This window comes from Toxorhynchites rutilus, chromosome 3 (assembly GCF_029784135.1).
Source record: "Toxorhynchites rutilus septentrionalis strain SRP chromosome 3, ASM2978413v1, whole genome shotgun sequence".
Taxonomy (NCBI): domain Eukaryota; kingdom Metazoa; phylum Arthropoda; class Insecta; order Diptera; family Culicidae; genus Toxorhynchites; species Toxorhynchites rutilus.
Genome location: NC_073746.1, coordinates 236,874,727 through 236,902,342, shown reverse-complemented (window position 1 = coordinate 236,902,342; position 27,616 = coordinate 236,874,727). Strand labels below are relative to the sequence as shown.

General features: G+C 39.5%; 1 protein-coding gene across 6 annotated transcripts; it reads left to right on the top strand.

The window, feature by feature from the left end:
- Positions 1–27,616, top strand: LOC129777209 (zinc finger protein 271-like). Of its 6 annotated transcripts, none has more exons than XR_008743221.1 (24): positions 2–223; positions 1,378–1,844; positions 1,932–2,015; positions 2,072–2,155; positions 2,211–2,294; positions 2,351–2,434; positions 2,489–2,638; positions 2,694–2,777; positions 2,834–2,917; positions 2,973–3,086; positions 3,186–3,269; positions 3,326–3,409; positions 3,463–3,546; positions 3,603–3,686; positions 25,775–25,858; positions 25,915–25,998; positions 26,053–26,202; positions 26,256–26,339; positions 26,396–26,479; positions 26,535–26,618; positions 26,675–26,758; positions 26,813–26,945; positions 27,005–27,072; positions 27,143–27,616. XR_008743221.1 is itself a non-coding variant. In XM_055783346.1 (23 exons), exons 1-23 carry the CDS (start codon positions 201–203, stop codon positions 27,018–27,020), a joined length of 2,397 nt encoding a protein of 798 aa, XP_055639321.1. In that variant the 5' UTR covers positions 2–200; the 3' UTR covers positions 27,021–27,616. The 6 variants fall into 6 exon arrangements, 4 of the variants coding, with proteins under 4 accessions (XP_055639324.1, XP_055639321.1, XP_055639323.1 ...); XR_008743222.1 differs by having other exon boundaries at positions 27,129–27,616; XM_055783346.1 differs by having other exon boundaries at positions 27,005–27,616.

The following is a 27,616-nucleotide window of genomic DNA, read 5'->3' as shown; positions in this document are numbered from 1 at the left end:
TCGATGTAAACAAGCGGTGAAAGAGGAGACACTTTTCGACGAGTGATTTGTACGGAGTTCCACTGCCGTGGTGTAAGGTCCGCTTTAGAGCAACAACAATCCCTTTGTACGCTTCGAGTTACTATTCCCTGATTTATAAATTGTTACTGGACAATTTTAAGTTTTGATTTTATCCAATAAAGCAAATCTAGTGAAGTGAGATGGCATTAGTTGGCAACAACCTGTAAGTATATTGGGAAAATTTCTAGGAACCCACTATTGCAGGTCGGAACTAATTTGCCGTTTGAGCGATTATGGCGATTATTACATTAGGGAGATCATTATCTAAATGGATTTATTCACCTAAAAATAGATGTAAACGGTAAAAACTATATATGATACACTTCTTCGAGGTATATATGTATAGAATGGTTCCCGGAATAAATCGCCACAGAAAACGACTGCAACAGAAACCACCGCTTATAAAATGTGTAGTAGGCTATAAATATTGTGGCGCGGTATTGTATTTCAAAACAAGAATTAACCGGGCAAACGTATCGCCCCAGGCAAACGTAACGCCCCGGGCAGACGTATACCGTCCGACGCTCGCTAGAGCTCGGTCGGACATTGCTAAAGGATCGTATCCTATGTTTCAAACTAACCGGGCAATCAGTGGATCCCAGGTTTGCGTGCGAGACACCGCCGCTTCCGACGGCGGGTCGGCGGTGGACTCGGATTGCGTCATCTTGGCGGCATGGGCCGCCTCGATTCCTTATCCTCGCCAAATGGGGACTTCGTCCCCATTACATTGTCCTCAGAATAAATTTCGAAAAACGAGAACAAGAGAATAAATTTATAATAGAAATGTGAGGCACATGATGTTTTTCCCGCGCCAAATATTTCTAGCCTACTACACTTTTTCTAAGCGGTTGTTTCTGTTGCAGTTGTTTACTGTGGCGATTTATTCCGGTCACCGTATAGAATGTATAGAATCAATTCGAGCATGTGTAAACGCTGGTGAATTTCTCACTGGTGAGAAATCACTAAAGTTGGATGCAGTCCTACTTCAAGTGAATAAATTCACTGAAAGTATGAATATATTCATTATATTAATTCGCGCAAGTGTAAACGGTTGATGCGATTTCTATAAATCTCATCATATTTCTTCACACGAATATATCACTAGTCTAAACCCTCCCTTATACATTAAAATGATGTAAATCTCTGAGCCAAGACTGATGAATCACAAGTGGTTTAATAACAAGGCATTATTTGGTAAATTTTAAATAACAATTTCTTAATAGTCGATCAAATATTTGCGATCCGTATGCATATTGAGATCGATATGTATTGATGATATTTTAAATTACACTGTTTAACCACTATTCATATCAACAGTGACCAATGCAGCTTTTGCTTCAATATATGCAACGAGGAATTCCGTCACGTGCTAGTCCCCTCTCACCAAGAGCAGAAACTAAAGACTATCATGCAGAAGTTGAGCAGTTTCACTTCCCAGTTGAGCAGTTATCCTATATGCGACAAATGCCGCGAAGAATTCATAACCGTCCACAACATTCCCGAGAGCTGCTTCCACATTTTACCCAGCACCGAACCGACTGACATCAAGATAGAGGCAGAGTTAATGATTGATGACCACGAGCTGCCGGATAATGATAACATTTCCGACGGAGACTCAATAGTGGATTTTGGGCCGAATGGGCGGAATGAATTACAAATCATAAAAGAAAACAAAGAGATATTCTTTATCGAGAAAATTAAGGTTACTGGAACAAGTACACAAATATCAGGTAAATTGGATGCTTCGCAGAAGGAAGTTCACTCATCTTCTATACGACAAAAAGGTAAGAAGAGCTCCGCGGAAGACTACCGTTGAAAGACAACATGCGGTTGCACACAAGTTAGGCTGTTCTGATCTGAATCTATTTCAGGAGGAATGCCGTTTAAATGTGAAGAGTGTGAAAATACATTTAGCTCAAACAACGGACTCAAAAAGCACATTCTAATACATACGGGTTTGTTAAAGAGAGTTTTATTCAATCAATCATTCAACAGAATCATTCCTATGCAGGTGAACGTCCCTATCCGTGTCCACATTGTCAGAATGCATTTAAAGATCGCTCATCGCTCCTAAGGCACATTCGAACTCATACGGGTTGGTGAAAATGTTTCACTACAATGAATTATTCAGCAGAGTTATTTCTTTGCAGGCGAACGTCCTTATTCTTGTCCGCATTGTCCGGAAGCGTTTAATCAAGGTTCAACACTCCGAAATCACATTCGAACCCATACGGGTAGGTAAATAATGCTTTACTATAATAAACCATTCAGAAGAGTCGTTCGTTTGCAGGTGAACGTCCCTTTTCATGTCCACATTGTCCGAAAGCGTTTAATAGACCTTCAGTGCTCCAAGACCACATTCGAAGCCATACGGGTTAGTCAAATGTTGTATTACAATGAATCATTCAGCAGTGTCTATCCTTTACAGATGAACGTCCTTATTCATGTCCACATTGTCCGAAAGTGTTTAAGCACCCATCGACACTCAAACACCATATGCGAACAACTCATACGGCTTCGTTGGAAACAAATAAACGGACAGAAAGTAATTTGGATGATTCGCAGGAGTTACAAACGGGTGAATATGTGGTGTTATTTTCTGTAAGCATTGTAAGCTTTATAATCTATTTCAGGAGCGAAACAGTTTAAATGTGAAAAGTGTGAAAATACATATAGCTCAAAATACGGACTCAAAAAGCACAATCTAATACATACGGGTTTGTTAATGAAAGTTCTGTTCAATCCACCATTCAACAGAATCATCTCTCGGCAGGTGAACGTCCCTATTCGTGTCCACATTGTCAAAAGGCATTTAGGGATTCTTCAACGCTCCAAAAGCACATTCGAACTCATACGGGTTGGTGAAAAAGATTTACTATAATGAACAATACAGCTGAGTTATTCCTTTGCAGGCGAACGTACTTATTTTTGTCCGCATTGTCCAAAAGTGTTTAGGCAACTTTCGACACTCCGAGATCATACTCGAACTCATACGGGTTTGTTGGAAACAAAGAAACGAATAGAAAGTAAGTAGGATGATTCACAGGAGAAAGATCACATACGGTTACACACGGATGAATCTATGGTGTTATTTTGTGCAAAAATTAATTGATAATCTATTTCAGGAAAAAAACCGTTTAAATGTGAAAAGTGTGAAAATACGTTTAGCTCAAAAAACGGACTCTTAGTGCACGTTCGAACTCATACGGGTTTGTCAAATCAATTTCTATTAAATCATTTACTCAACAGTATCATTTCGTTGCAGGTGAACGTCCCAATTCGTGTCCTCATTGTCCGAATGCATTCAGTGATCCTTCATCGCTCCAAAGGCACATTCGAACTCATACGGGTTGGTAAATAAATTTTTATAATGAACAATTCAGCAGAGTTATTCCTTTGCAGGCGAGCGTCCTTATTCTTGTCCACATTGCCCGGAAACTTTTAAGCAGGTTTCAACACTCCGAGATCACATTCAAACTCATACGGGTAGGTAGAGAATGCTTTACTATAATAAATCATTTAGTAGAGTAATTCCTTTGCAGGTGAATCTCCATATCCTTGTCCACATTGTCCGAAGGCGTTTAAGAGACCTTCAGTGCTCCAAGGACACATTCGAAGTCATACGGGTTGGTAAAAATGTTTTATTACAATGAATCCAAAATATACAAGGTTCGGACCACTAACCATATTTCTAAAGAGTTCACTAAACTCTGGTCCGGGTCAACGAACTTTCATGAATACTTTTCGGACACATATTAGAAATGAGAAGACACATAGTTTCTCGTAAGCAGCCATTGAAGACGGACGTAGTATTGGTTGCTCTGTGATTTTTTTACTTTGAAGTTCCGGTGATGGGCACTATTCCCTTTACAGTCCAGAGGTATCAGCTAGAATTGCCTCTTCATTCAACCGACTTCAATCCACATTTCCATTTCTCTCTGATACTAATTTTGTACCCGCATACGCACGTCCATATAAAGAGGAACGAAAACTTGATTCCTGATGCTAAAAAGTAGTCACCCCATCAATGGACCGTTTTTTGTTCTACCCATCGTGAACTCAAACCAACGAACTTAGACATTTGTCAAGTAGGGTGTAAAGTTCCTCGCATTAGTATTAGTAAGTATTAGGCGTGCAAATTAGCGCGCACACACTGTACGCTATGTTATATGTGCGAGTTGTTTTCGTGTACGTTTTCGCAAGCATCGATGCATGCAAACGTGCATGGGAGAGAGAGAAAGAGTGAGAGAGAGAGAGAGAGAGAAAGAAAGAATGAGAGAGAGAGAAAGAGTGATTGAGTGAGAAAAAGAGAGAGAGAAAGAGTGAGTGAGTGAGAGAGAGAGAAAGAGTGAGTGAGTGAGAGAGAGAGAAAGAGTGAGTGAGTGAGAGAGAGAGAAAGAGAGAGAGAGAGAGAGAGAGAGAGAGAGAGAGAGAGAGGAACGAATGTGTGTTTTTTTTTTTTTTTTTTTTTTTTTAAAGAGGTGAGGAACGCTCTACCAGCCTTACCTGGGAAGGGTTAACCCAGACGTCGAGTGGGGATCGCACCCACAAAAACCAAGCCCTCTACTCGTTGCCTTATTCCCCCTGGGCCCACATCTAGGCGACTACTTCAGGGGGCGGCTGTGCTCATGCACTTCTCGAGTTTTCAACGCTAACTAGCGTTGTCCTTCCCTTTTTCTCAATATTTTTTTCTTTCCATTCGTTATTAATTCCACTGCGCTGATGTCCTCTTCGCAGGCATTTTGAATTTACCCGTCGAGACGTGAACCGATTAGGAATTGCCCTCCAACTTGACGCGCAACCCGTCACAGCCACCCTCGCGGGGTTTCTCACCTGTCGAGACGTGAACCGATTAGGAAGCGCCCTCCAACTTGACGCGCGCCCCGTCACAGTCACCCTCGCAGGATTTCTCTTCCCAACGGAGCGCCGATTAGGCAGTGCCCTCCAAACTGACGCGCACTCCGTCACAGCTACTCTCGTGGGGTATTCACCATTTTGATCGTGGCTTCATCCTTGATGCTCGTTCCTTCGAAATGTTCGCGGTGTTCCTCCATCCAGGCCACGATCAGGCGTTGTCAGGCAGGCCTTTTGCTGTTCTCCGCGGCAGTATCCGTTTACCTGTCGAGACGTGCACCGATTAGGAAGCGCCCTCCAACTTGACGCGCGCCCCGTCACAGTCACCCTCGCAGGATTTCTCTTCCCATCGGAGCGCCGATTAGGTAGTGCCCTCCAACATGACGCGCACTCCATCACAGCAGCTCTCGTGGGGTATACACCAGTTTGAAGACGCCCTCCTTGACACTCACTCCGTCGTAGTTATTAAATCGGCATCCGTTTACCTGTCAAGACGTGTACCGATTAGGAAGCGCCCTCCAACTTGACGCGCGCCCCGTCACAGTCACCCTCGCAGGATCGGAACGAATGTGTGTGGGGTATTGTATGGGGGTGAATGTAGTTGTGCCGATTGAATCTCTGAGACTGAGTGGTTATTTAATCCTCGCTCTTTAACTGGGAGCAAGTTTTCTTCTTTTCTATCTCTATTTATCTTACGCTGGGTTTAGTAGTAGTCTGTCTCAGGTGCCGATCGGGAAGAGCTTTTGGAGTCGGTTGCTCGGTGAATGAGCCTTATTTGTATGCAGGGTCCTTTGGGTGCATTATCCTCTAGTTCTCTCGTTCTCTTCAAGTGTTGTGTTATAGGGCGCTTGCAGCGCGCATGAGTATTAGTAATCTATTGGGTAGACAAAAGAGATCACTGCATAGGATTTATATGGATCGACTAGATTGAGCTTTGTTTAAATAATTTTGTTAGCGAAATATTTCCAAACTTACGCGCTATTCTATAATAATAATAATAACCTATTGATATAGATCATAGCCACAACATAAATTTAAATTTTTCTCCGTGTATATGGCGTTGACGCTAAAAGTAAATATTTTCATGTAAAGAATCATATATTCGCATGTTATTAATATAGAGTAGCACGAAATTGTTGTGACTATTCGCTAAAATAATAATTTAAACAAAGCTCAATTTTGTCGATCCATATAAATCGTACGCAGCGATCACTTTTGCCTGCCCAACAGATTACTAATACATATGCACGCTGCAAGCACCCTATGGAAGCAGATTGATTATTCAAAAAGTTCCACAGAAACAGTGCAAATTGTACATTGCGATTGTATGGCTGAATTGGGAGAAGTATGTTCCCATGTAGATTTTTTGCTTTTTACCCTGAATGCTGCTGGTTTCGTGAAGAAGTAGCTGGTTTCGTGAAGAAGAACATTCCGGTGCAGACATCCTTAATTGGTGGATAGTTCCGCCAAAAGGCGGTTGACCATGCTGAAATTAAGGACATATTCAGCCAGAAAAAAACTACCACTCTTCAGTTATGAATTCCGGGTACCTGAATGCTCTGCGGAGAAGTTAAATATGTTTATAAGCAAATTGATCGGAAACGGATCATCAGTTGACCAATTCATGGAAAATTCAAGGAATCATTCAAACGTGAGCCTGAGCCTCTGTAACTTTGATCTTGATCTGAACATGTTGTTAACTTTTTTTCCGCCAATTTTTCGATCCAAATCTAGCGCTCAATGAACATTGCGAAATGAGTGCTAATAAATTAAGAATTATGTGTCACACAAAAACTGTTGTTCATGAAATAGCTTGAAATAGCTATGAAAAACTGTTTCACAAAGTTCATGTTAGTGCTGTTAACGCGCTAGTAGAAATACCTCATCTATATTTAAATCAAGAACAAGACGCCGATTGATAATAAATCCACTGCTGCTGCAAAGAAATTACGAACGTAAACAAGCGATGTTTGCCCAATAGATGCTTTGCATGTATGCGTAGCAAGAGCCCTGTGGGTTTTTTTTGTATCTCATTTCGTTTGATGTTTACGTGTTTGTGGGAGCCGAGGATTTGATGCTCTATTCTCGCCGCTCTGAGGGGAGCATGGGGCTCAGCGGTTCTGAGGGGCCCATGCATTTGGAAATATTTATGCAAGCGAACGCAAAAGTATTTTCAATTACCAATTTAAAAACTATTCAATAAAGGTAACATTATTTCAATTGTTATGATTTTCCGTCGCTCTACGTGCGGTGTGGAATAGAAATTTATAGTAAATGTAGGATTGACTGTGTAAATGGTTCGCTGTGTAGAAAAAGGGCGATAGTTGCTCTGAATAGATTTATTATAGATGGAGAAGATGCGTATATTTCTGATCTTATTGGTTTTAGAGGTCTCTCGGTTACCTTCTCAGGTTTCCCACAGATAGGGAGCTATGTTGTATTGTAGTTGTGGTAACATGGTTTCGGCAATTTGGTTATAGGGAATGTTTATGTGAAAATAATGTGTTTTTTGTTTGTGGAAAGTTCAAAAATATCGTATTTCGGTGTCGCTTCTATAAGCATAGGATTGAAATTTTATCGCCCGTTATTTTTAAATATGCGATTACTCCCGGTTCATTTTAAGGGCTGATTATGGAGACCTTTCGCGTACCACTATATGCCGAATAATCAACGCACGATAAATCATGAATTATGAAGTTTATACGGATTTCTCACGGTTGACTTTTTAGAGCTCTCGTTGAGACTATTCGCTGTCGCATTGGTGTATATCAATGTCCTGGAAAAAAGGTAATGAAGATGGTCGAATTTCGAGCGACATAGCATGCGCTGCCATAACCATTTCGCAAATAGTGACGTCAGTCGTTGTGTTTATCTTTAATTGCCCACCGCATCCATGTAAAAATGCTATTTTCAGGAAGTAATTTACCAATTAAAAACGTACATTTTTGTAGAGTTCCAGCTGAATATTAGGCTAATGTGAGAGGGTGAAGTGAATATTTGTGAAATCACGTCGAAAAAGACGGATAAAAGTGGTATTTCCATGTGCCATTTTCACTCATAGTTCATAGAATCAAACGAAGTTTCATTATTTTACCTTTATGAAATTGATGTACTTTCAACATTGTTTTGTTTCTGCCATATACATTCCATATTGAATGCAAATAATTACGACACGATATTTTGCTTGCCAATACAGATACACTTCACCTACTGCTCCACCTCTATATGTACCTCATTGGGTGTATATGGAAGAATAAATGTTCAATAAATTACAAAATATAAAGTTGGTGTGTTCTTTGTGCAACTTCGCTGGTTCTGGTCGATCACGGAGAGCAACTACGAAGTGTAAGTCTATTTCAGCTCAAATCATCAAATTGCGTAATGATTCAATGGAAGAATAAACGTACGATGAATCAAGATACATATAGTGTCGAGACGTGAACCGATTAGGAAGCGCCCTCCAACTTGACGCGCGCCCCGTAGGTGCGTTATGTTATAGAACATTTCTCCCGGTTACTTATTTGATAACGAGAGAAGTTGAGGGAGATGTGTTCAGTGGATTTTGCTCGCATTAGCAACGTCCGTCTGCCGGTCTGGTGATCTTGGGGGTTTGCTCTGGTCGGCACTTCCAACAGTCTACGGTTGGGCTTGGCGTGGGATTAGTGAAGGTGGAGGGGAGCAGATGCTGTTTTTGGTGGGGGAGCGATGGTAGGCTATGAATCCAGAAATTTCAAATTCAATAATCTAAAATCCGAAAAATTAAAAATATGATATTCAAAATCTAAAATCAGAAATTTTTAAATTTTATGGTTTTTATAGTTTAAATCATATATCACGATTCGTTAAGCGCTCGCTGACGCGATTGGAATTCGATAAATAATATGCTCCGTTTCATGTGATTTAAAAGGAGTTCTTTCTGTTACCTTCTCAGATCTTCAAAAGAGGACTCCACGATCACAATATGAGTTCAATGAAGAATACGTGCGATGAATAATAATATACAATATATATATATACAATTTCCTTTTGTGGTGTGGTCGATAGTTCATGTTCACATAATCACATCACTTACCTCAGTGAATCCTGATTCATACCTTTCCAACTAACCACTATCCCTTCCACGATAATCGCTAGGGAACCTCGCTATAGAGGCGACCCTTCTGGCCTTCGGGCGACGATTATCATACTAACATTCCTTCCCTTCCCCTGGTGACTGTAAGGACGTGGCCGGCGTCGTTATTGACCATTTTGTCTCTCTGGTCGAGAACGTTCTGACTGTCTGGTCAGGTGTTTCTTTATAAGTCACCTTCAAGCGTTATCAAGCGTTACATCTGTTGTTCTTTTGATGACGTTAAGTATTTGTACACGCTGCATCCAAAGTAGACACAACAGCTTTTTTTGTCTTTGTTTAAGAGACTTTCAGCCGTAGGCTGGTTCGTCTCTGAGGACAACAGCTCTTGCCCCTTTTAAAAGAAAGGTTTCATGCATGAAAACTAACATATAATCCATGAAACTGAACGCGAAGCTAAAGTTCACTGATAGCTATTCAATTACTGTACAATTCTTAACCAACGTTTAAACGTTTAAACGTTAGTCTTGTATTTACAAAAAATTAGCAAATATTTACAAAATTCACGAGATTGATTTCAATTCGAGTTCACTTTTAGTAAACGAAATCGTTGGAGAATTTTGCCTTCCGGGCTCGTTTCGAATGCCGTGGTACGTGATCTGCAGGTGCATCCGAGTCATCGATGATGAATCTACATTTTCGCTAGAGTCTGATGGCTTCCTCATGGAATCCTCTGAATCCTCCGTTATCGTCATCATCGACTTCCATCTTGTTGTCTTAAACTGTTCAGGTTCCACTTCCCGACTAAAGACAACAACGTTCGGCCTCTGTAATCGGTCATCATTGATTCTCCGTAGCTGCGTGCGATGAGCGGCCACCGGCACGCTTCCGACGAGTACCTGGAAAACATTTTCGTAAAACAGGAAGTGGGTTATATCTATGGTATAACCGCAATGGTGACGTAGGACTATCGTTGATTTAGTGATCATTTGTTTGAAGTTGAATCTGAATCCATTCTGAATGAAAGAATAAATGAATATTTGGGGGACTTCGAAAATGAGATCGTTACGTTGGAGGTACAAGGTTTTATGCATCCAATATTGGATATGAAAATATCCTACTGATGGGAAAGAATAATCTTCAGAAGGTTTCCTGCTAATTGCACTTGATTGAAAAATAACAGAACCAAATTTATTTGGTCGCAGAAAACATAAAAAAACATTCAAATAAACTCTTTCGCTTGCATGTTATTTTCAATGCCAAGGGAAACTGGCAGATTATTTTGCAGAAGCGATATCTTTCCGGACTCTTCTCGAAGTCCACCACCAGTGGTTAATGCTAACTCGATAACCACCTGTTAATTGCACTTGATTGAAAAATCACAAAATCAATTGTATTTGGTCGCAGTATTATATGGATAGAAAACGTTAAAATAAACTCTTTCGCTTGAATGTAATTTTCAATTCCAAGGGGAACTGGCAGATTATTTTGCAGCAACGATCACTTCTTTCCGGATTCTTCTCGATAACCAGCAAACGTAAAGAGTTGCGCGCGTGTATGCGTGTGTGTGTGTATGGCAATTGCTCCGATGCCTCAAGCGGAACCTGGTATTCTCTCGGTCGTCTTCTCTTCTCTTTCTGATGGATCGGCTTTTCTGCGCTCCTTCACAGTCCAAACAAACTGAATGCGTTTCAGGTTAGGTCAGGCCAAGTAATGAATCCCTTGATCCCTCACCATCCAGCTCGTGACTGAATCGAAAGAAGGTGTGGTTTACGATGGCAATATGGAAGGCAAACTAGAGGCGAATGAACTCTTTGAGTTTGCAACTTTCGGCGACTGAGCAATAATTAATTGAAAATGATATGATTTTCGCGATGCGAAACATTTTCCATTGCGCGCGCAAACTGTATTCGATACGAAAATATACTACTGATGGGGGAGAATAATCTTCAGAAGCTTTCCTGCTAATTTATTACACTTGATTGAAAAATCACAAAACCAAATGTATTCGATCGCAGCAGCACTTTGTGGATAGAAAACATTAAAATAAACTCTTCCGCTTGAATGTAATTTTCAATTCCAAGGGGAACTGGCAGATTGTTTTGCAGTAACGATAACATCTTTCCGGATTCTTCTCGATTCTTCTCGAAGTCCACCACCAGTGGTTAATGCTAACTTGATAACCACCTGTTAATTTCACTTGATTGAAAAATCACAAAACCAAATGTATTTAGTCGCAGTGTTATATGGTTAGAAAACATTTAAATAAACTCTTTCGCATGAATGTATTTTTCAATTCTCAGGGGAACTGGCAGATTATTTTTCAGCAACGATAATATTCTTCCGGAATCTTCTCGATGCTGGATGGCATTTAAACGAAAGAAGTTCCGTACGTATATATGTGTGTGGCGGCTGCTTCGATGTCTCAAACGGAACCGTTTTTCGATGCTGGTATTCTCTCGATCATCTTCTCTTCTTCTGATGGATCGGCTTTTCTGCGCTTCCTCACAATTCCAAACTAACTGAATGCATTTTAGGTCAGGCCAGGTAATGAATCTCTTGATCCCTCGCCGTCCAGCTCGTTCTGCTGGTTCAGCTCGTTCAATAACGATGTTGCCTTGTCGATGTCGTCACGAAAAATGAATGCGTTTCACCACCAGAATATCGCTTAAGTATGCTTTTTGTGCGTGATTGAATCGAGAGAAGGTGTGGTTTACGATGGCAATTTGGAAGGCAAACTAGAGGGGAATGAACTCTCTGAGTTTGAAACTTTCGGCGACTGAGCAATAATCAATTGAAAATTATATAATTTTCGCGATGCGAAACATTTTCCGTTGCGCGCGCATACAATATTGGATACAAAAATTTTCTACTGATGGAGAAGAATAATTTCAGAAGCTTTCCTGTTAATTGCGATTGATTGAAAAATCATAAAACCAAATGTATTTGGTTGCAGTGTCATATGGATAGAAAACATTAGAATAAACTCTTTCGCATCAATGTATTTTTCAATTCCCAGGAGAACCGGCAGATTATTTTTCAGCAACGATTAGATTTTTCCCGATTTTCCTCGATACTCGAAGCCCACCAGTGGTTAATACTAACTCGATAACCACCTGTTAATGGCACTTAATTGAAAAAATATTTGGTCGCAGTGTTACATGGATAAAAAACATTAAAATGAACTCTTTCGCTTGAATGTATTTTTCAGTTCCCAGAGGAACTGGCAGATTATTTTTCAGCAACGATTGAATCTTTCCGGAATTTTCTCGATGCTGAATGGCATCCAAACGAAGAGTTCCGCGCGTGTATGTGTGTGTGTGGCGGCTGCTCCGATCTCTTCCCGGGGAACCATTTGTGGTATCACTCTCCTCCTGATGAATTCCCTTCTGGCCTAAGGTGCACAAACAGGCTCTTGGTGACACCGTTCATCAGCGCTTTCGTGATAAACGAAGTTAGCTACACCACAATAGCGACAACATGCTCCAATCGCTGTTCAATTAGAACTGAGAGGATTTCCGAGTGGCGCTCGCTTATATACCGATTGGTGATTTCAATAGCCTGTTTTGAAATCAATTTTAAGACTATCGAAACAAGTTTTTGGATCAAAAAGTAACAAGTATATAACGCGTAGACATTTTATCTTTCGAATGAAGTGTTCATCATACCATTTCGTTTAGTTGTTTAGGAGCTATTAATGCTCAAAATCTCGATCTCCAGCGTAACGCTTTCGTTTTCGAAACTTTGATTTTACACCCCGGTATAGAAATGAAAGACGTAGTCCTACGTCAAAAGCGTTTAAGAAATACAGCTTGTACAAACAATGGAATAAAATCATGTGAAGTATTCACGCTAACAATTTCAATTTTTGTGCAATTCCCTTGAATATAACCAAAACAACCGCCTCTCCTTTAATTTTCAATTTGGCTCCATTGACAACCATCAATTCTTTGCTTGATTTCTCCAAAGGGTTTGTAAAATTTAGAGAATACTAATGTTTTCCAATTACAGACACAGACGAACCACAATCAACCTCCATTTTTATGGGTTTACCTTCCATCGACAGCTCAATCAGACACGGCTCACTTACCCTGTCCACGGACGAAACATGCATACATTCAAATTCATCTGAATTATCGTCATCTTTACTGTCGCTTGGTTCGTTTGCCGTTTGTGCATCCAGTTCAACAACTCGCTGAGTTGCCTATCAGCTGAGAGTTCAGGGTTACACGAGTCCACCAGGTTGACTGCATTCTTCTTGAGGTTCGTCAGCTTGTAGCACTTGCGCTTCACATGCCTCTTCACGCCGCAAATATCACACACAATGTTGGAGCAGTAATCCGAGCGCCGCCTTTGTCTGCCTTGCCAGTCCTCGTCTTGTCTGTTATTTTTATTTGGATTAGTTTTATCATAGGGCTGGAAGCCTAAACGATACTTCACTAGCTCACGAACTGCAGCAGTTTGACCGAAACCTTGACTGACATTCGCTAACTCAAAGCTCGAAGGTAATCTATGAAGGGTAAATCCGGCATTCGATACTCCTAATGATCTGGCACTAGCTATAGCGAACTTCCATGTGGCCACAATCTTCTCAACATCTTCCAGAGAAATATTTTTCTCATTCAAGAAGCGTTGCTGCAAAGCAGGTGGGCTTCAGCGCTACAATGCGGTCACGTATTGCCATTTCCTTGAAATTTTCAAATCCGCAAAATTCTGCTTGAAGTTTAACACTGAGAACAAAATTCTCGACAGACTCATCAGGTTGTTGAACCCGATTGTTAAATTTGAAACGCTGAATCCAAGGCGCCTAGAAGTATATACTAAGGTGGGCCAACTTGCTAAAACCACTCTTCAGCCATATTGGAAGTCTACTGTGTTTTGTTTGTAAACAAAACACAATACGCTATTGCCGAAGCTCGCTCGTGATCAGTCTGTCTCTTTCACGCTACAAGCAAACAATTCCCCTTCTACTTTCTTCCGTGCTGTTTTCATATACCGCTCCCCTCACCAACTTAGTGACGAAACGGCCTCACCTAGTACCATAGACCCGTCTTGGCTGAATCATGTCTGATTCAGCTTTTTCAAATCTACTTTTTAGCTTTTCTACCATGTCGCCATAGCCAACCGTTGCTAAAGCCCCGTTGGGATTGAGAAGCTTCAACTCGTTAAAAATATCATCTCCACCGAGCGTGATCAAAAAGGCTTTTTTTTAGTCTTCCAGGATGTTGCCCACAATGAAATAATAATCAAGGCGCTCCACCCAATTTGAAAAGGATTTGTTCCTTATATATTGTTCAATGGTCGTGATCATTGTATTTTGCTCTTTAGCCATTTTGTAACAAAAGTCTACAGAATTGGTTCTTTTGTATTTTATTATCCAAGCAGAAATAGGGAAAATGCAAAATGGAGAATTGACCACAATAGGTTTCCGCACAATCGAATTACCAAAAAAAAAAGAATAGTTGAAATTGGCTTATCAGAAATGTCCAAATTCTCACCCTTCACGGCCAATCAACGTGCCATACACCTTCAACGGTATCAACCGCATTCAGAAGCTCTCAGTTTGCCAGCATAGACCGCTTCGCTTTGGCCTTCGCACAAGCGAGGAAATCGCACCAGGAAAAGTCCTCGCCATCTGATTTCCACTAGCGGTTGCAAATGATTTTCACAGGCAGCGTCACGGAATATATGGACGCGCCCCGCCAACGAAACAACTAGAGCGGTCGCAAAAATAGCGATAGAACCACCGCCGAATAAAAAATCCTCGGCGATCACAGCTTAGCAAGCTACCAGAGGTTCGTACAATAACGCATTCATTTTTCGTGAGGACATCGACAAGATTTTTTGTGCAATTTTCGGTGATTCGAGCTTTAAATGGTCAATAACGACGCCGGCCACGTCCTTACAGTCACCAGGGGAAGGTAAGGAATGTTGGTATGATAATCGCCGCCCGAAGGCCAGAAGGGTCGCCTCTATAGCGTGGTTCCCTAGCGTTTATCAAGGAAGGGATAGTTGTTAGTTGGGAGAGGTAAAAATCAGGATTCACTGTGGTAAGTGATGTGATTATGTAAACGCGAACTATCGGCCACTCGACGAATCGAAAAACCCTAGAACCTTGTGTTACGACACGCGGCAGAAATTGTCTTTAGGTATATTGAAAAGGAAACCCTGTAATATGAATTAGACCGACTATATATTTTATTATTTATCGCGTGTACTCTTCATCCAAATCCAATCGCTACGCCGGAGAGCTATCCCTGGGAAACCTGAGTAGTTAAGCGACAGAAATCTTTGTTTCCTATTAATTATCGTACGTACTTTTCATTAACATAACTCTACGAATTATCTCTAGGCAACCTTTCATCGACATAACTCTCCGCGTCAACTTTGGGAAACCTGAGAATATAATCGAGAGAAATCTATATATTCTACAGAGGCTATCCATGGTTTATCTCAAGGGCCACTCGTACGCTGTCAATCACTCGGCTACTAAAAGAAATTTGACATTTGATTTGTATGTATTGGCCAGTTTAAAAACAAAAAAAAACTTTGAAATAGGTCAGTAGCGAGTAGCCAATCAAAGTCAAACCCCGCGGAATGGGCACGCTCGTCACGCGTCGGCCCGTTTGGCGTTCAACTCGCACCGAGCAACCGACAACGCATAAATTAGCCCTTAGAAAGTAACTGAGAAATATCTCTGCTATGAAATTACATAAAGATATATTTCGTAAGTCATCAGGTCGCGAGCTTTCTAATTTTTAGATATACAACACGCGGCATCATGAATTACCTGAGAAGATAACAGGAAAATATCCTTACTATTAAACGAATTAACAACATACGATTGACTCATAGGATCGCGATCTTCCCAATTCTACAAAAAAAAATCGAACTTAAGCGATATTCTGGTGGTGAGACACATTCATTTTTCGTGAGGACATCGACAAGACAACATCGTTGCCTAACGTGCTGGAGGAGGTGGACGGCGAAGGATCGACACATACACGCGCAGAATTCTTTCCGTTTGGATGCCATTCAGCATCGAGAAAGTTCCGGAAAGATCTAATCATTGCTGGGAAATAATCAGCCAGTTCCTCTGGGAATTTCAAAATACATTCATGTGAAAGAGTTTATTTGAATGTTTTCTATCCATGTAACACTGTGACCAAATATGTTTCAATCAAGTGCTATTAACAGATGATTATCGAGTTAGCATAAACCACTGGTGGGCTTCCAGTATCGAGGAAAATGTGGAAATATCCAATCGTCACTGAAAATAATCTGCCAGTTCCTCTGGGAATTTAAAAATACATTTATGTGAAAGAGTTTACTTTAATATTTTCTATCCATGTAACACTGTGACCAAATACATTTGGTTTTGTGATTTTTCAATCAATCGCAATATACAGGATAGCTTCTGAAGATTATTCTTCCTCATCAATAGGATATTTCCGTATCCAATATTGTATGCGCCCGCAATCGATTATTGCTCAGTCGCCGAAAGTTCCGAGCTCAGAGAGTTCATTCCCCTCTAGTTTGCCTTCCAAATTGCCATCGTAAACCACGCCTTCTCTCGATTCAATCACGCACAAAAAGCATACTTAAGCGATATTCTGGTGGTGAGACGCATTCATTTTTCGTGAGGACATCGACAAGACAACATCGTTGCTGAGGGTGCTGGACGGCGAAGGATCGAGATCTGCCCTGAAACGCAGGCAGTTTGTTTGAAACTGTGAGGGAGCACAGAGAAGCCGATCCTTCAGGAGAAGAGAAGGTGACCATCGAAGCAGCCGCTACACACACACACATACACGCACGGAATTCTTTCCGTTTGGATGCCATTCAGCATCGAGAGAGATCCGGAAAATAATCTGCCAGTTCCTCTGGGAATTTAAAAATACATTCATGTGAAAGAGTTTATTTGAATGTTTTCTATCTATGTAACACTGTGACCAAATATGTTTCAATCAAGTGCTATTAACAGATGGTTATCGAGTGAGCATAAACCACTGGTGGGCTTCCAGTATCGAGGAAAATGTGGTAATATCTAATCGTTACTGAAAATAATCTGCCAGTTCCTCTGGGAATTCAAAATTACATTCATGTGAAAGAGTTTATTTTAATGTTTTCTATCCATGTAACACTGTGACCAAATACATTTGGTTTTGTGATTTTTCGATCAATCGCAATTAACAGAATAGCTTCTGAAGATTATTCTTCCCCATCAGTAGAATATTTCCGTATCCAATATTGCATGCATAAAACCTTGTGCATCCAACGTAACACTCTCGTTTTCGAAGTCCCCAATATTCATTCATTCAGAATGAATTCAGATTCAACTTCAAACAAATGATCTCTAAATGAACGATAGTCCTACGTCACCCTTGCGGTTATACCATAGATATAACCCACTTCCTGTTTTTGAACTAAGAAAATGATGCAAAGGTAACCTAAAACTCGAAAACAAATCATGTATGTTTTACTTCCGGGCTTTCCAAGGTAGATCTCAAATGCAGGAATCGTGCATTTTTCTACTTGTGTTTGATTGTGCTCTCGAATTTCCTTCTTTAATTCAACCATTTTCAATATTTTTATAGTTTTCACTACTGAAAGAGGTAAATAAATAACATGTTATATATAAAATTGCGCAGAATTAAATTTCTTCCAAACTTATCGCAATCAAATAATCTTTTATGATTATAACATTGTAATTTATGGAAAAAAACTACAAACCTTCCATGAGCTCACATGGCAAAATTTAAAACCATCATCACTTTCACAGCAGCGCCGCCTAGGTGTAGATTTGTACGTTAGATCGCCAACATTCACGAATATATTTTATATGTGTGCTTTTCGGACTGCCTTAGAAACATAACTTTCATCACACCACAGATGCTTTACAAACAGAACTCAATGTAACGGAGCAACTGAAAAGTACGTCTGCACTCGTTCCCTTCTCTCACAAGACTTCCTTTTCAGTCGAGTCAACTCTCTTTTACAGTAATGCTTTTGAATCCGAACACTTTGCATTACACAGACCGAAAAACTTCTCTGTAATGTTGACATTGTGTATTTTTCAGGCTTTATCGGCATTTATTTGAAGAAGAGGGTATGATTGAATGAAAAAACGCCAAAAAATATGGTTTCTTTGTCTTTATTATGTTTTAATAGTCATCTAATTTAGCCTCCTCAAAATAGAGTAATTTTTGATACTCCAACACAAGTAACGAAATTCGAAGTTTTCACTGTTATTGATTAAAAGTATGCAACTAAATATAATTCATGGAAGTATAAAGAGCTATAAAATAACATAAAAAGGTATTAATCGATTGTGGTTTCATTGGATTAAGTATCAGAACATAGCATAACTGCATGCTCGAAACAAACATATTTTTCACATTTCATGTATTTAGGGTCTTTTATCGAAGAGAAGAATGTATAACGCCCTTCTAGATAATTACCAGATGATAAATGTTCTGGAATATAAAGTTTGCATATTTCTAATATTCTTTGTCTCTGTTTTCTTGGTGAACTAAGAATTAATGCCTTTTTTTAGTTGGGGCTTAAAAAGATTATATAGAAGGATTTCTAGGAACTTCCTTTCGTTTTTCTTGTTTTCTTGTAGATATTGTCAATTATAAAAAAAAATACCCCGAAACTGTAACTGTTAAAAATTACCATAAGCTACCGATTAGTTGATAATTTACTGTTTACAATTATTCCACAAGTGAAACTCTTTCACAAGTGTGTATATGTATGACCATTATATTTAGCGAATAACTATACGAAAGTCAAACATTCATATTTTGCTTTTGAACGTATGAATCTAACGACGAATATATCGACGAATAGTTAATACATGGATCCGTTCAATCCAGTTACAAAAGGGATTGATATCAAATAAGAATAGTCCGGCAATGATCTTATGCATTATATTCAATAAATATTCCACGCCACTAACATTAATTTATACATTTCATTCAACAATATTCTAGAATATGAAAAAAGGCACTTGTCCAAAAAAGTTACTCCTATACTCGCGTCGGTGTGTCAGACCGAAAGTGTTAATAAAGTGGCACACGTCCCCTTTGTACCAACACATGCGATACGCTAAACGATGACGAACGGCGAATAACGAAGCTAGAGAGAATCGCAAAGTCGTAGTGTTGATATTTTCTGAGAAATGAACGAATTATTGATTTCTCGGTCTGACAGACCAATGCGCGAGAATAGGAGTGTTAATGCGATTGATAGTTACTAATATAGTTACTGATAGTTACTTGATAGTTACTAATCAATCGCATTAATTCAACATGCAAAAAATGTCATGGCTGTGGTATGATATTGAATGTAATGCAAAGTGTCCGGATTCAAAAACATTACTGTAAAAGAGAGTTGACTCGACTGAAAAATTTTCAGTTCGGCCTGCTGATAACTGCTGATGATGATAAACAAGTTGAATTTCTAATGGGTATGAAGTCACTAATCGGCTTGACCCCTATTAAAATCATTTTCCATCCCACCATTAATCAACGCAAGTGTTTCATGTCGGGATGTAATTTTCATGCTAGAAGAAGATCTTCTTATACTTAAGGGCTGTCCACATACCACGTGGACAGAAAAGGCACGATTTTAGACACCTCCCTCCCCCTCCGTGGACAAGCGTGGACATTCTTGATACCCCTCCCCCTGATGTCCACGTGGACATTACTTCAGAAAATAATTGAATTTTTTATGCTCTATTCCATATTTTTCATTTTTTTTCAATATATGCGTTCAATCAAATGTTCTTTGTCAAATAATATGTAACCCATCCATTGCAGAGTTTTATGCGACCATACTTCACAAGGTGCTCATGAAGAGTTGTTTTAAACATCTATAGTGAATCTGTTATATCATGTGTCATGTACCGAGGATTATTATTGCTCAGTGTCTCGATACGACTGTCATCAGTGGTGACATAGGGCCCCTAGACAAGCCAATAGAAGCGTATTGCAAAAAATACTCCATTAAAAGAAGAGTAGCGTTGCCAGAAACACATCTCCAGAGACTTGGCCCATGAATCAGAGAATGTGTTGTTCGCCTTCCATTTTCGCAAAACCTCAATAAACATAAGTGAAGCAGCGAAAGCTGAATCGAAACCCGCACCTAAACAAAATAATGTCGTGCTTTTAATACACTCGACAAAAAAACAGGAAGTGGGTTATATCTATGGTATAACCGCAAGGGTGACGTAGGACTATCGTTGATTTAGAGATCATTTGTTTGAAGTTGAATCTGAATTCATTCTGAATGAATGAATATTTGAGGGACTTCGAAAACGAGAGCGTTACGTTGGAGGCACAAGGGATTATGCATCCAATATTGTATACGGAAATATCCTACTGATGGGGAAGAATAATCTTCAGAAGCTATCCTGTTAATTGCGATTGATTGAAAAATCACAAAACCAAATGTATTTGGTCACAGTGTTACATGGATAGAAAACATTCAAATAAACTTTTTCACATGAATGTAATTTTAAATTCCCAGAGGAACTGGCAGATTATTTCCAGTAACGATTAGATATTTCCACATTTTCCTCGATACTGGAAGCCCACCAGTGGTTAATGCTAACTCGATAACCATCTGTTAATATCACTTGATTGAAACATATTTGGTCACAGTGTTACATGGATAGAAAACATTCAAATACACTCTTTCACATGAATGTATTTTTAAATTCCCAGAGGAACTGGCAGATTATTTTCCGGATCTTTCTCGATGCTGAATGGCATAAAAAAGGAAAGAATTCCGCGCGTGTATGTGTGTGTGTGTAGCGGCTGCTTCGAGATCTTCCCGGGGAACCGTTTGTGGCATCACTCTCCTCCTGATGGATTCCCTTCTGGCCTAAGGTGCACAAACAGGCTCTTGGTGACACCGTTCTTCCGCGCTTTCATGATAAACGAAGAGCTTCACCACAACAGCGACAACATGCTCCAATCGCTGTTCAATTTGAACTGAGTGGATTTCCGAGCGGCGCTCTCTTATATACCGATTGGTGATTTCAATAGCCTGTTTTGAAAGCAATTTTAAGACTATTGAAACAAGTTTTTGGATCAGAAAGTAACAAGTATAGAACGCGTAGACATTTTATCTTTCGAATGAAGTGTTTATCATACCATTTCGTTCAGTTGTTTAGGAGCTATTAACGCTCAAAATCTCGGTCTCCGGCGTAACGCTTTCGTTTTCGAAACTTTGATTTTACACCCCGGTATAGAAATGAAAGACGTAGTCCTACGTCAAAAAAATAAAGGTTCATCGATTGGTTACAAAGAATGGCTAAACGTATTATTATGAAACGTTCACAGAGGTTTTGAGGATATACAAGGCTCAAAATGTTCCGCTAACATTGGAGTTTGCTACAATATTTGCAAAATGACAAACGATTTCCTAAAACACTACTATCTTTGACACTTTTTGGAAATCGACGCAAAAAAATTAAATAAAATATCGTTTGTTTCTCGTCAAATGAACAAATTGACTTTATACATAATTTATTGAAGTTTTCCAAACTGCCTTTCGATAAGCGGTGCGCTAATCATTTTATTAATCATTGAAGACGACGGGGCAATTTTTCATTTAAGCAAAAATAACTTTGTATTGAAAGGTACTTCAGGAAAGCTCTTGGAATCCGATGGAAGCTGGTTGATAACTTCAATTGGCTTTTTTGTTGACTTAACTAGCTAAAAGTCGGGAAACTCCTTGAAACCCTTGTTTTGGTCCTATATTTTTATTTACTACACTAGCTGACCCGGCAAACTTCGTCCCGCCCAAAATTTGTGTTTTATTATCAATACCTTCAAACATCCACGTTTTCTTACTATGAGCAAGTTCATGGGTCCAATCGCAGAACTGTTCATTGATTGATCTTCTAATCGACCCCGTTGAATTTACCTTTTACTATAAAATTCCTAGTATTTCTAACAAAACTCAACATTATAATATTAGATTATTTTCAGACACAATTCTCGTTCAAGATTTTTCAACCACTTGTAAATAACATGTTTTTCCGTTACATGGAATAAATGTTTTGTACAGAAAATATGATAGAATAAAGACAGCCCTAAATCGGTCAATTCCTTCCTCGAGTTCTGCTCTTATCAACACATCCGGCGGTAGGAGTGTGTTTCATCACATTCAAATCCATTCCCAATTTCGAACAAAGATCAATTTCGCTAGCGCAAACATCAAATGGACTAACAACCCTTGTCACTATGTAATTGTAGAACATATGGGAATTTAATTTTCCGAATTTTCCCTTTTTCTTTCAGAGTTTTCCGAAAATTTTCAATTGTCATGTTTGGTTGGAATATTTTTGGTTGAAATATGTGTATTATTTTTATGGGACCCCCTCTCCATTCCAGAGGAGGGAGGGGTGTCATACCATTATAGAAACATTTATTGCACCCTAAAACTTCCACATGCCTAATTTGGTTTCATTTGCTTGATTAGCTCTCGAGTAATGCAGAAATTTATGTTTCATTTGTATGGCAGACCCCCCCCCCTTGGAAAGGGGGTGGAGAGTCTAACCATCATAGAAACATTTATTGTACCCTAAAACCTTCAGATGCCAAATTTGGTTTCATTTGCTTGATTAATTCTGGAGGAATGCAGAAATTTGTGTTTCATTTGTATGGCAGCCCCCCCTTAGAGAGGGGGGTGGAGTATCCAACCACCTTAAAAACATTTATTACATCCTAAAACCTCCACATGTCCAATTTGGTTTCATATGCTTGATTAGTTCTCGAGTAATGCAGAAATTTGTGTTTCATTTGTATGGCAGCCGCCCTTAGAGAGGGGGGTGGAGAGTCTAACTACCATAAAAACATTTATTGCACCCTAAAACCTCAATATGCCTAATTTGGTTTCATTTGCTTGATTAACTCCCGAGTAATGTAGAAATTTTTGTTTAACTTGTATGGCAGGTTATGGCTATCTGAACAGAATGTGATCGGTGTCAAAAGAATTTTAAGATACGATCCAATTAAAAAAACGCAAAAACACAACACCAAAGGTTCTTTCAAGAACCACCAACATTCATAAAGAGTAAACAGTAAACTGATTAATTTTCCAGGTAGATAGGTAGGTATTCACGCAGCAGAAGAAAATAAAATAATATATTCAAAAATATATTTAACAAAGGCTGTCTCCTTTGTATAGTCCTTCGTCATCCCGGTTATGACCCCGACATTACCCACCCGTCTTTCATTCTATCACCACTAGCTCTAGCTCTCGCGTAGTGGCTCTTCTTTTTCCTCGTCGCCACTAAAATATACAAGGTTTCAACCACCAAACATATTTCTAAGGAGTTCACTAAACTCTGGCACTTAAAGGGCGCTACACATACAACGTCCCGTCACCATAAAGTCAACGTAAAGAAATGAAATGTCAAATATTTTCCCATGGAAATCACATAATCACATTCACATACACCAGCAACGGCAACTTTGACGTCGGAAAAATAAGTCCAAAAGAATAGTTGACGGAACGGTGACGTGACGTTGTATGTGTAGCGCACTCAATTGACGGAGACGGATGGTTCATTGGGTTTTTGTCTGGGCTTTATGTCTCGACTTTTGTTTTGATTTTGGTTATATTTTTTATGCCAACATATCATGTCTACGGGGTTTAAGCATTTAAATAATATAATTCAATGATTTCCATTGATTTTTTCTTAAATTTAGAACTGATTCCAGGCATGCCGATTCGAAAGAGGACATTGCAATTTAAGACTGTTGTAGGTGGCGACACCATGAATAACATTAAATGAATCATTCGTTTGACATTTTTTTTTTTTTTCCAATGTCAAGTTTATTCATTCTATAAAAGTTGTCATTATATGTTTACATCTAAATAAAATTAATTCTAAGGCTGCAGTATCTATCAGCCCTTCTGTTTCATTTATGAATTCCACATAATTCGTGAAGGTTTTCAGTACTTGAATTCGTTGGCTTTTTGTGATGTTATTTAATGACGGCCGTAATAATTCTCCGAAAGAGGGACGTTGCCATCCTCCTAACATAACTGCAAGTTTTTGCTGTATTAGTCTCCAAGATGCCGCTACTCGAGGACACTCGCTGAATTTGAGCGTTATTGTTTCCACAGCTATATTACAATGGAGGCAGTTTGCTCCATCTGCCCGCTGTATAGTATGCATAAGTTTCCGATGTTGTGTTTTTCCATTCACGATGAGGTACAGACCACTGCGCTGGCTTGATGAAATTTGTCTGCATGCGATATTACGCCATATTCGTCGCCAGTCTGACGCTGGGTGCTTGCGCTCTATCCTAGGCTGCTCTGTCTGCTCAATGAAGAAATTATGAATCAGCACGCTGGATGGGTTTCGTTGTATTTGAAGTGTTAATAGCGGTAATTGTTCCCGTATTTGTCTCAGACACGGGAAATCTGCCGGTGAAGGAGTTGTTTGTACGAAGAAAGAACTATAAAACGGAATGTAAGCGGTTTCTTTCAGATGTCGATTTATGAGTAACGCCTTGCATTTTAATGCTGGAAGCTGTAGTTTCAGTCCGCCCTGTTTTTCACTTCTCGCAAGTTGCTGAATTGGTACCCGTGCTGGTAATCGTTTCCACAGAAACGACCCCATTATCGATGTTATTTTAGCTGTGTGAACAGTATACGGTGGAATGACCGGTGCAGCAGCACCGTCATCAAACGTGACGGTGCTGCTGCACGATAAACTTCATGGGCCTGATTCACGAATACACTTCACGGTGGAAACGAAATAAACGGCACGCCATTGAACTACGTTTTACGAGTTATACCAGGGACAGACATACAGCTGTACTTGCGTTGTACGTGTACAGCGTTGTACAGGTACCATCGTACCATGACAGACATACTTTGGTTGTACATTGTACCGTATGTCAAACTGACAATCAGATATTTTTCCAATTTCCACCACATATTTCAATGAATAAGGTTTTTATTTAGTGTCTAAACTATCAAACACAACAAACAAGTTTCCAATCTGAGTTGTTAACTTAAGAAAAGGCAAAGAAAAGAACGTTTATCAAGTGATTTGATTCTGCTTGTTCATGCTACCCACCACTAACCGTCTATGGCGCTGCGCACAGTACAACTGTAGCCATGTACAGCGGTAAAACAGGTCGGTATAGGTACAGCGATTGTACCGAGTTGCTTGCATGGTTCTAGCGCTGTACATGGTGACAGACATACAATTTTCGAAGTACAACGGTAGTACAGCTGTATGTCTGTCATAAGTATTAGTGAAGTGTCGAAGATAATAATGAGTTCTCAGGCAGAATGAACACTTTTCAAATAAAAAAATCATTAATGAAAATTAACTTCTTCGTATCAAACTGGTATTCAATGTGAGTGGAAAACTTTGATTTCTTCATGTGATATAATAATCTCATACAAAAGATTCATCTGAAGATAATTTGATATTATAATGATAAATTTAGTGGGAAACTAATCTCGTATCCAGATGTCGACACTGTACCGTTGTCATCGCGAATACGTTTCATTCCGTTTCCACCGTGGAGTGTATTCGTAGTGTATTCGAGAATCAGGCCCCATGTGTGAATTGGTGGAGACGGTGACGGAACGTGGACGTTCTTTTCCGTAACGTTCTATGTGAATCGCACATAAGTCACCTTCAAGCGTTACATCTCTTGTTCTTTTGATGTCGTTTATCATCAAGCATTTGTACACGCTGCATCCAAAGTGAACACAACAGAATCATCCAGCAGAATTATTCTTTTACAGGCGAACGTCCTTATTCTTGTCCACATTGTCCGGAAGCGTTCAATCAAAGTTCAACACTCCGAAATCACATTCGAACTCATACGGGTGGGTAAAGAATGTTTTACTATATGAAACCATTCAGAAGAGTCATTCGTTTGCAGGTGAACGTCCCTTTTCTTGTCCACATTGTCCCAAGGCGTTTAATAGACCTTCAGTGCTCCAAGACCACATTCGAAGTCATACGGGTTAGTAGAATGTTTTATTACAATGTATCATTCAGCAGAGCCTTTCCTTTGCAGATAAACGCCCTTATTCTTGTCCACATTGTCCGAAAGTGTTTAAGCACCCTTCAACACTCAAACACCATACGCGAGCAACTCATTCGGATTTGTTGGGAATAAATAAACGGAATGAAAGCAATTTGGATGATTCGCAGGAGTTACAGATTGGTGAATATGTGGTGTTATCTTCTGTAAGCATTGATCTTTATAATCTATTTCAGGAGCAAAACAGTTTGAATGTGAAAAGTGTGAAAATACGTTTAGCTCAAAAAACGGACTCTCAGTGCACGTTCGAACTCATACGGGTATGTCAAATAATTTTCTATTAAATCTTTTACTCAACAGTATCATTCCGTTGCAGGTGAACGTCCCTATTCGTGTCCTCATTGCCCGAATGCATTCAGTGATCCTTCATCGCTCCAAAGGCACATTCGAACTCATACGGGTTGGTAACAAAGGTTTTCTATAATGAATAATTTAGCAGAGTTATTCCCTTGCAGGCGAACGTCCTTATTCCTGTCCACATTGTCCGGAAACGTTTAAGCAAGGTTCAACACTCCGCGATCACATTCGAACTCATACGGGTAGGTAAAGAATGCTTTATTATGATGAACCATTTAGAAGAGTCATTCGTATGTAGGTGAACGTCCCTTTTCTTGTCCACATTGTCCGAAGGCGTTTAATAGACCTTCAGTGCTGCAAGATCACATTCGAAGTCATACGGGTTAGTAGAATGTTTTATTACAATTAATCTTTCATCCGAGTCTTTCCTTTGCAGATGAACGTCCATATTCTTGTCCACATTGTCCGAAAGAGTTTAAGCAACTTTCAGCTCTCCGAGATCATATTCGAACTCATACGGGTTTGTTGGAAACGAATAGTAATTTGAGTGATTCGCAGGAGGAAGACGGGTTAATATGTGCTGTTATATTTTGCAAACATTCACTCATTGAATGATAATATATTTCAGGAGGGATACCGTTTAAATGTGACAAGTGTGAAAAAACATTTGATTCTAAATCCAGACTATATATACACGTTAGAATTCATACAGATTTGTCCTAAAACTCAATTCAATGAACCATTCAAAAAAGTAATTTCGTTGCAGGTGAACATCCCCATTCGTGTCCTCATTGTCCAAACGAATTTAGTGATCCTTCATCGCTCCAAGAGCACATTCGAACTCTTACGGGCTGGTAAAAAAAAGTTTTACTATAATACTACCTTGAGAAACCTTGAAAATCGGGGAATATCAGGGAATTAAAAACATGCAAGGGAAAAACAGGGATTTCATCACCAATCAGCTCTTCCTTCGGAGCGGAAGTAAAAGAAGTTGGCCCGGCTCATGAGTTGTTGAGTCTGATAGGTAGGAACAGGTGGAGTCGCCTCCCTGATGTCGGTGATTGGCACTAAAGTGGCGGAAATAGGCCGACGAAAAATAAGCGAAGATAAAAAAAAAAAAATCACCAATCAGGGGAGGAATGCAATTCCGTCGATTAGAATCTTGATTATTGTAGTAATTATTAAGTTAACAAATATCGCAAATATAAACAAATCAGACTATATATCCCACACCAACAAA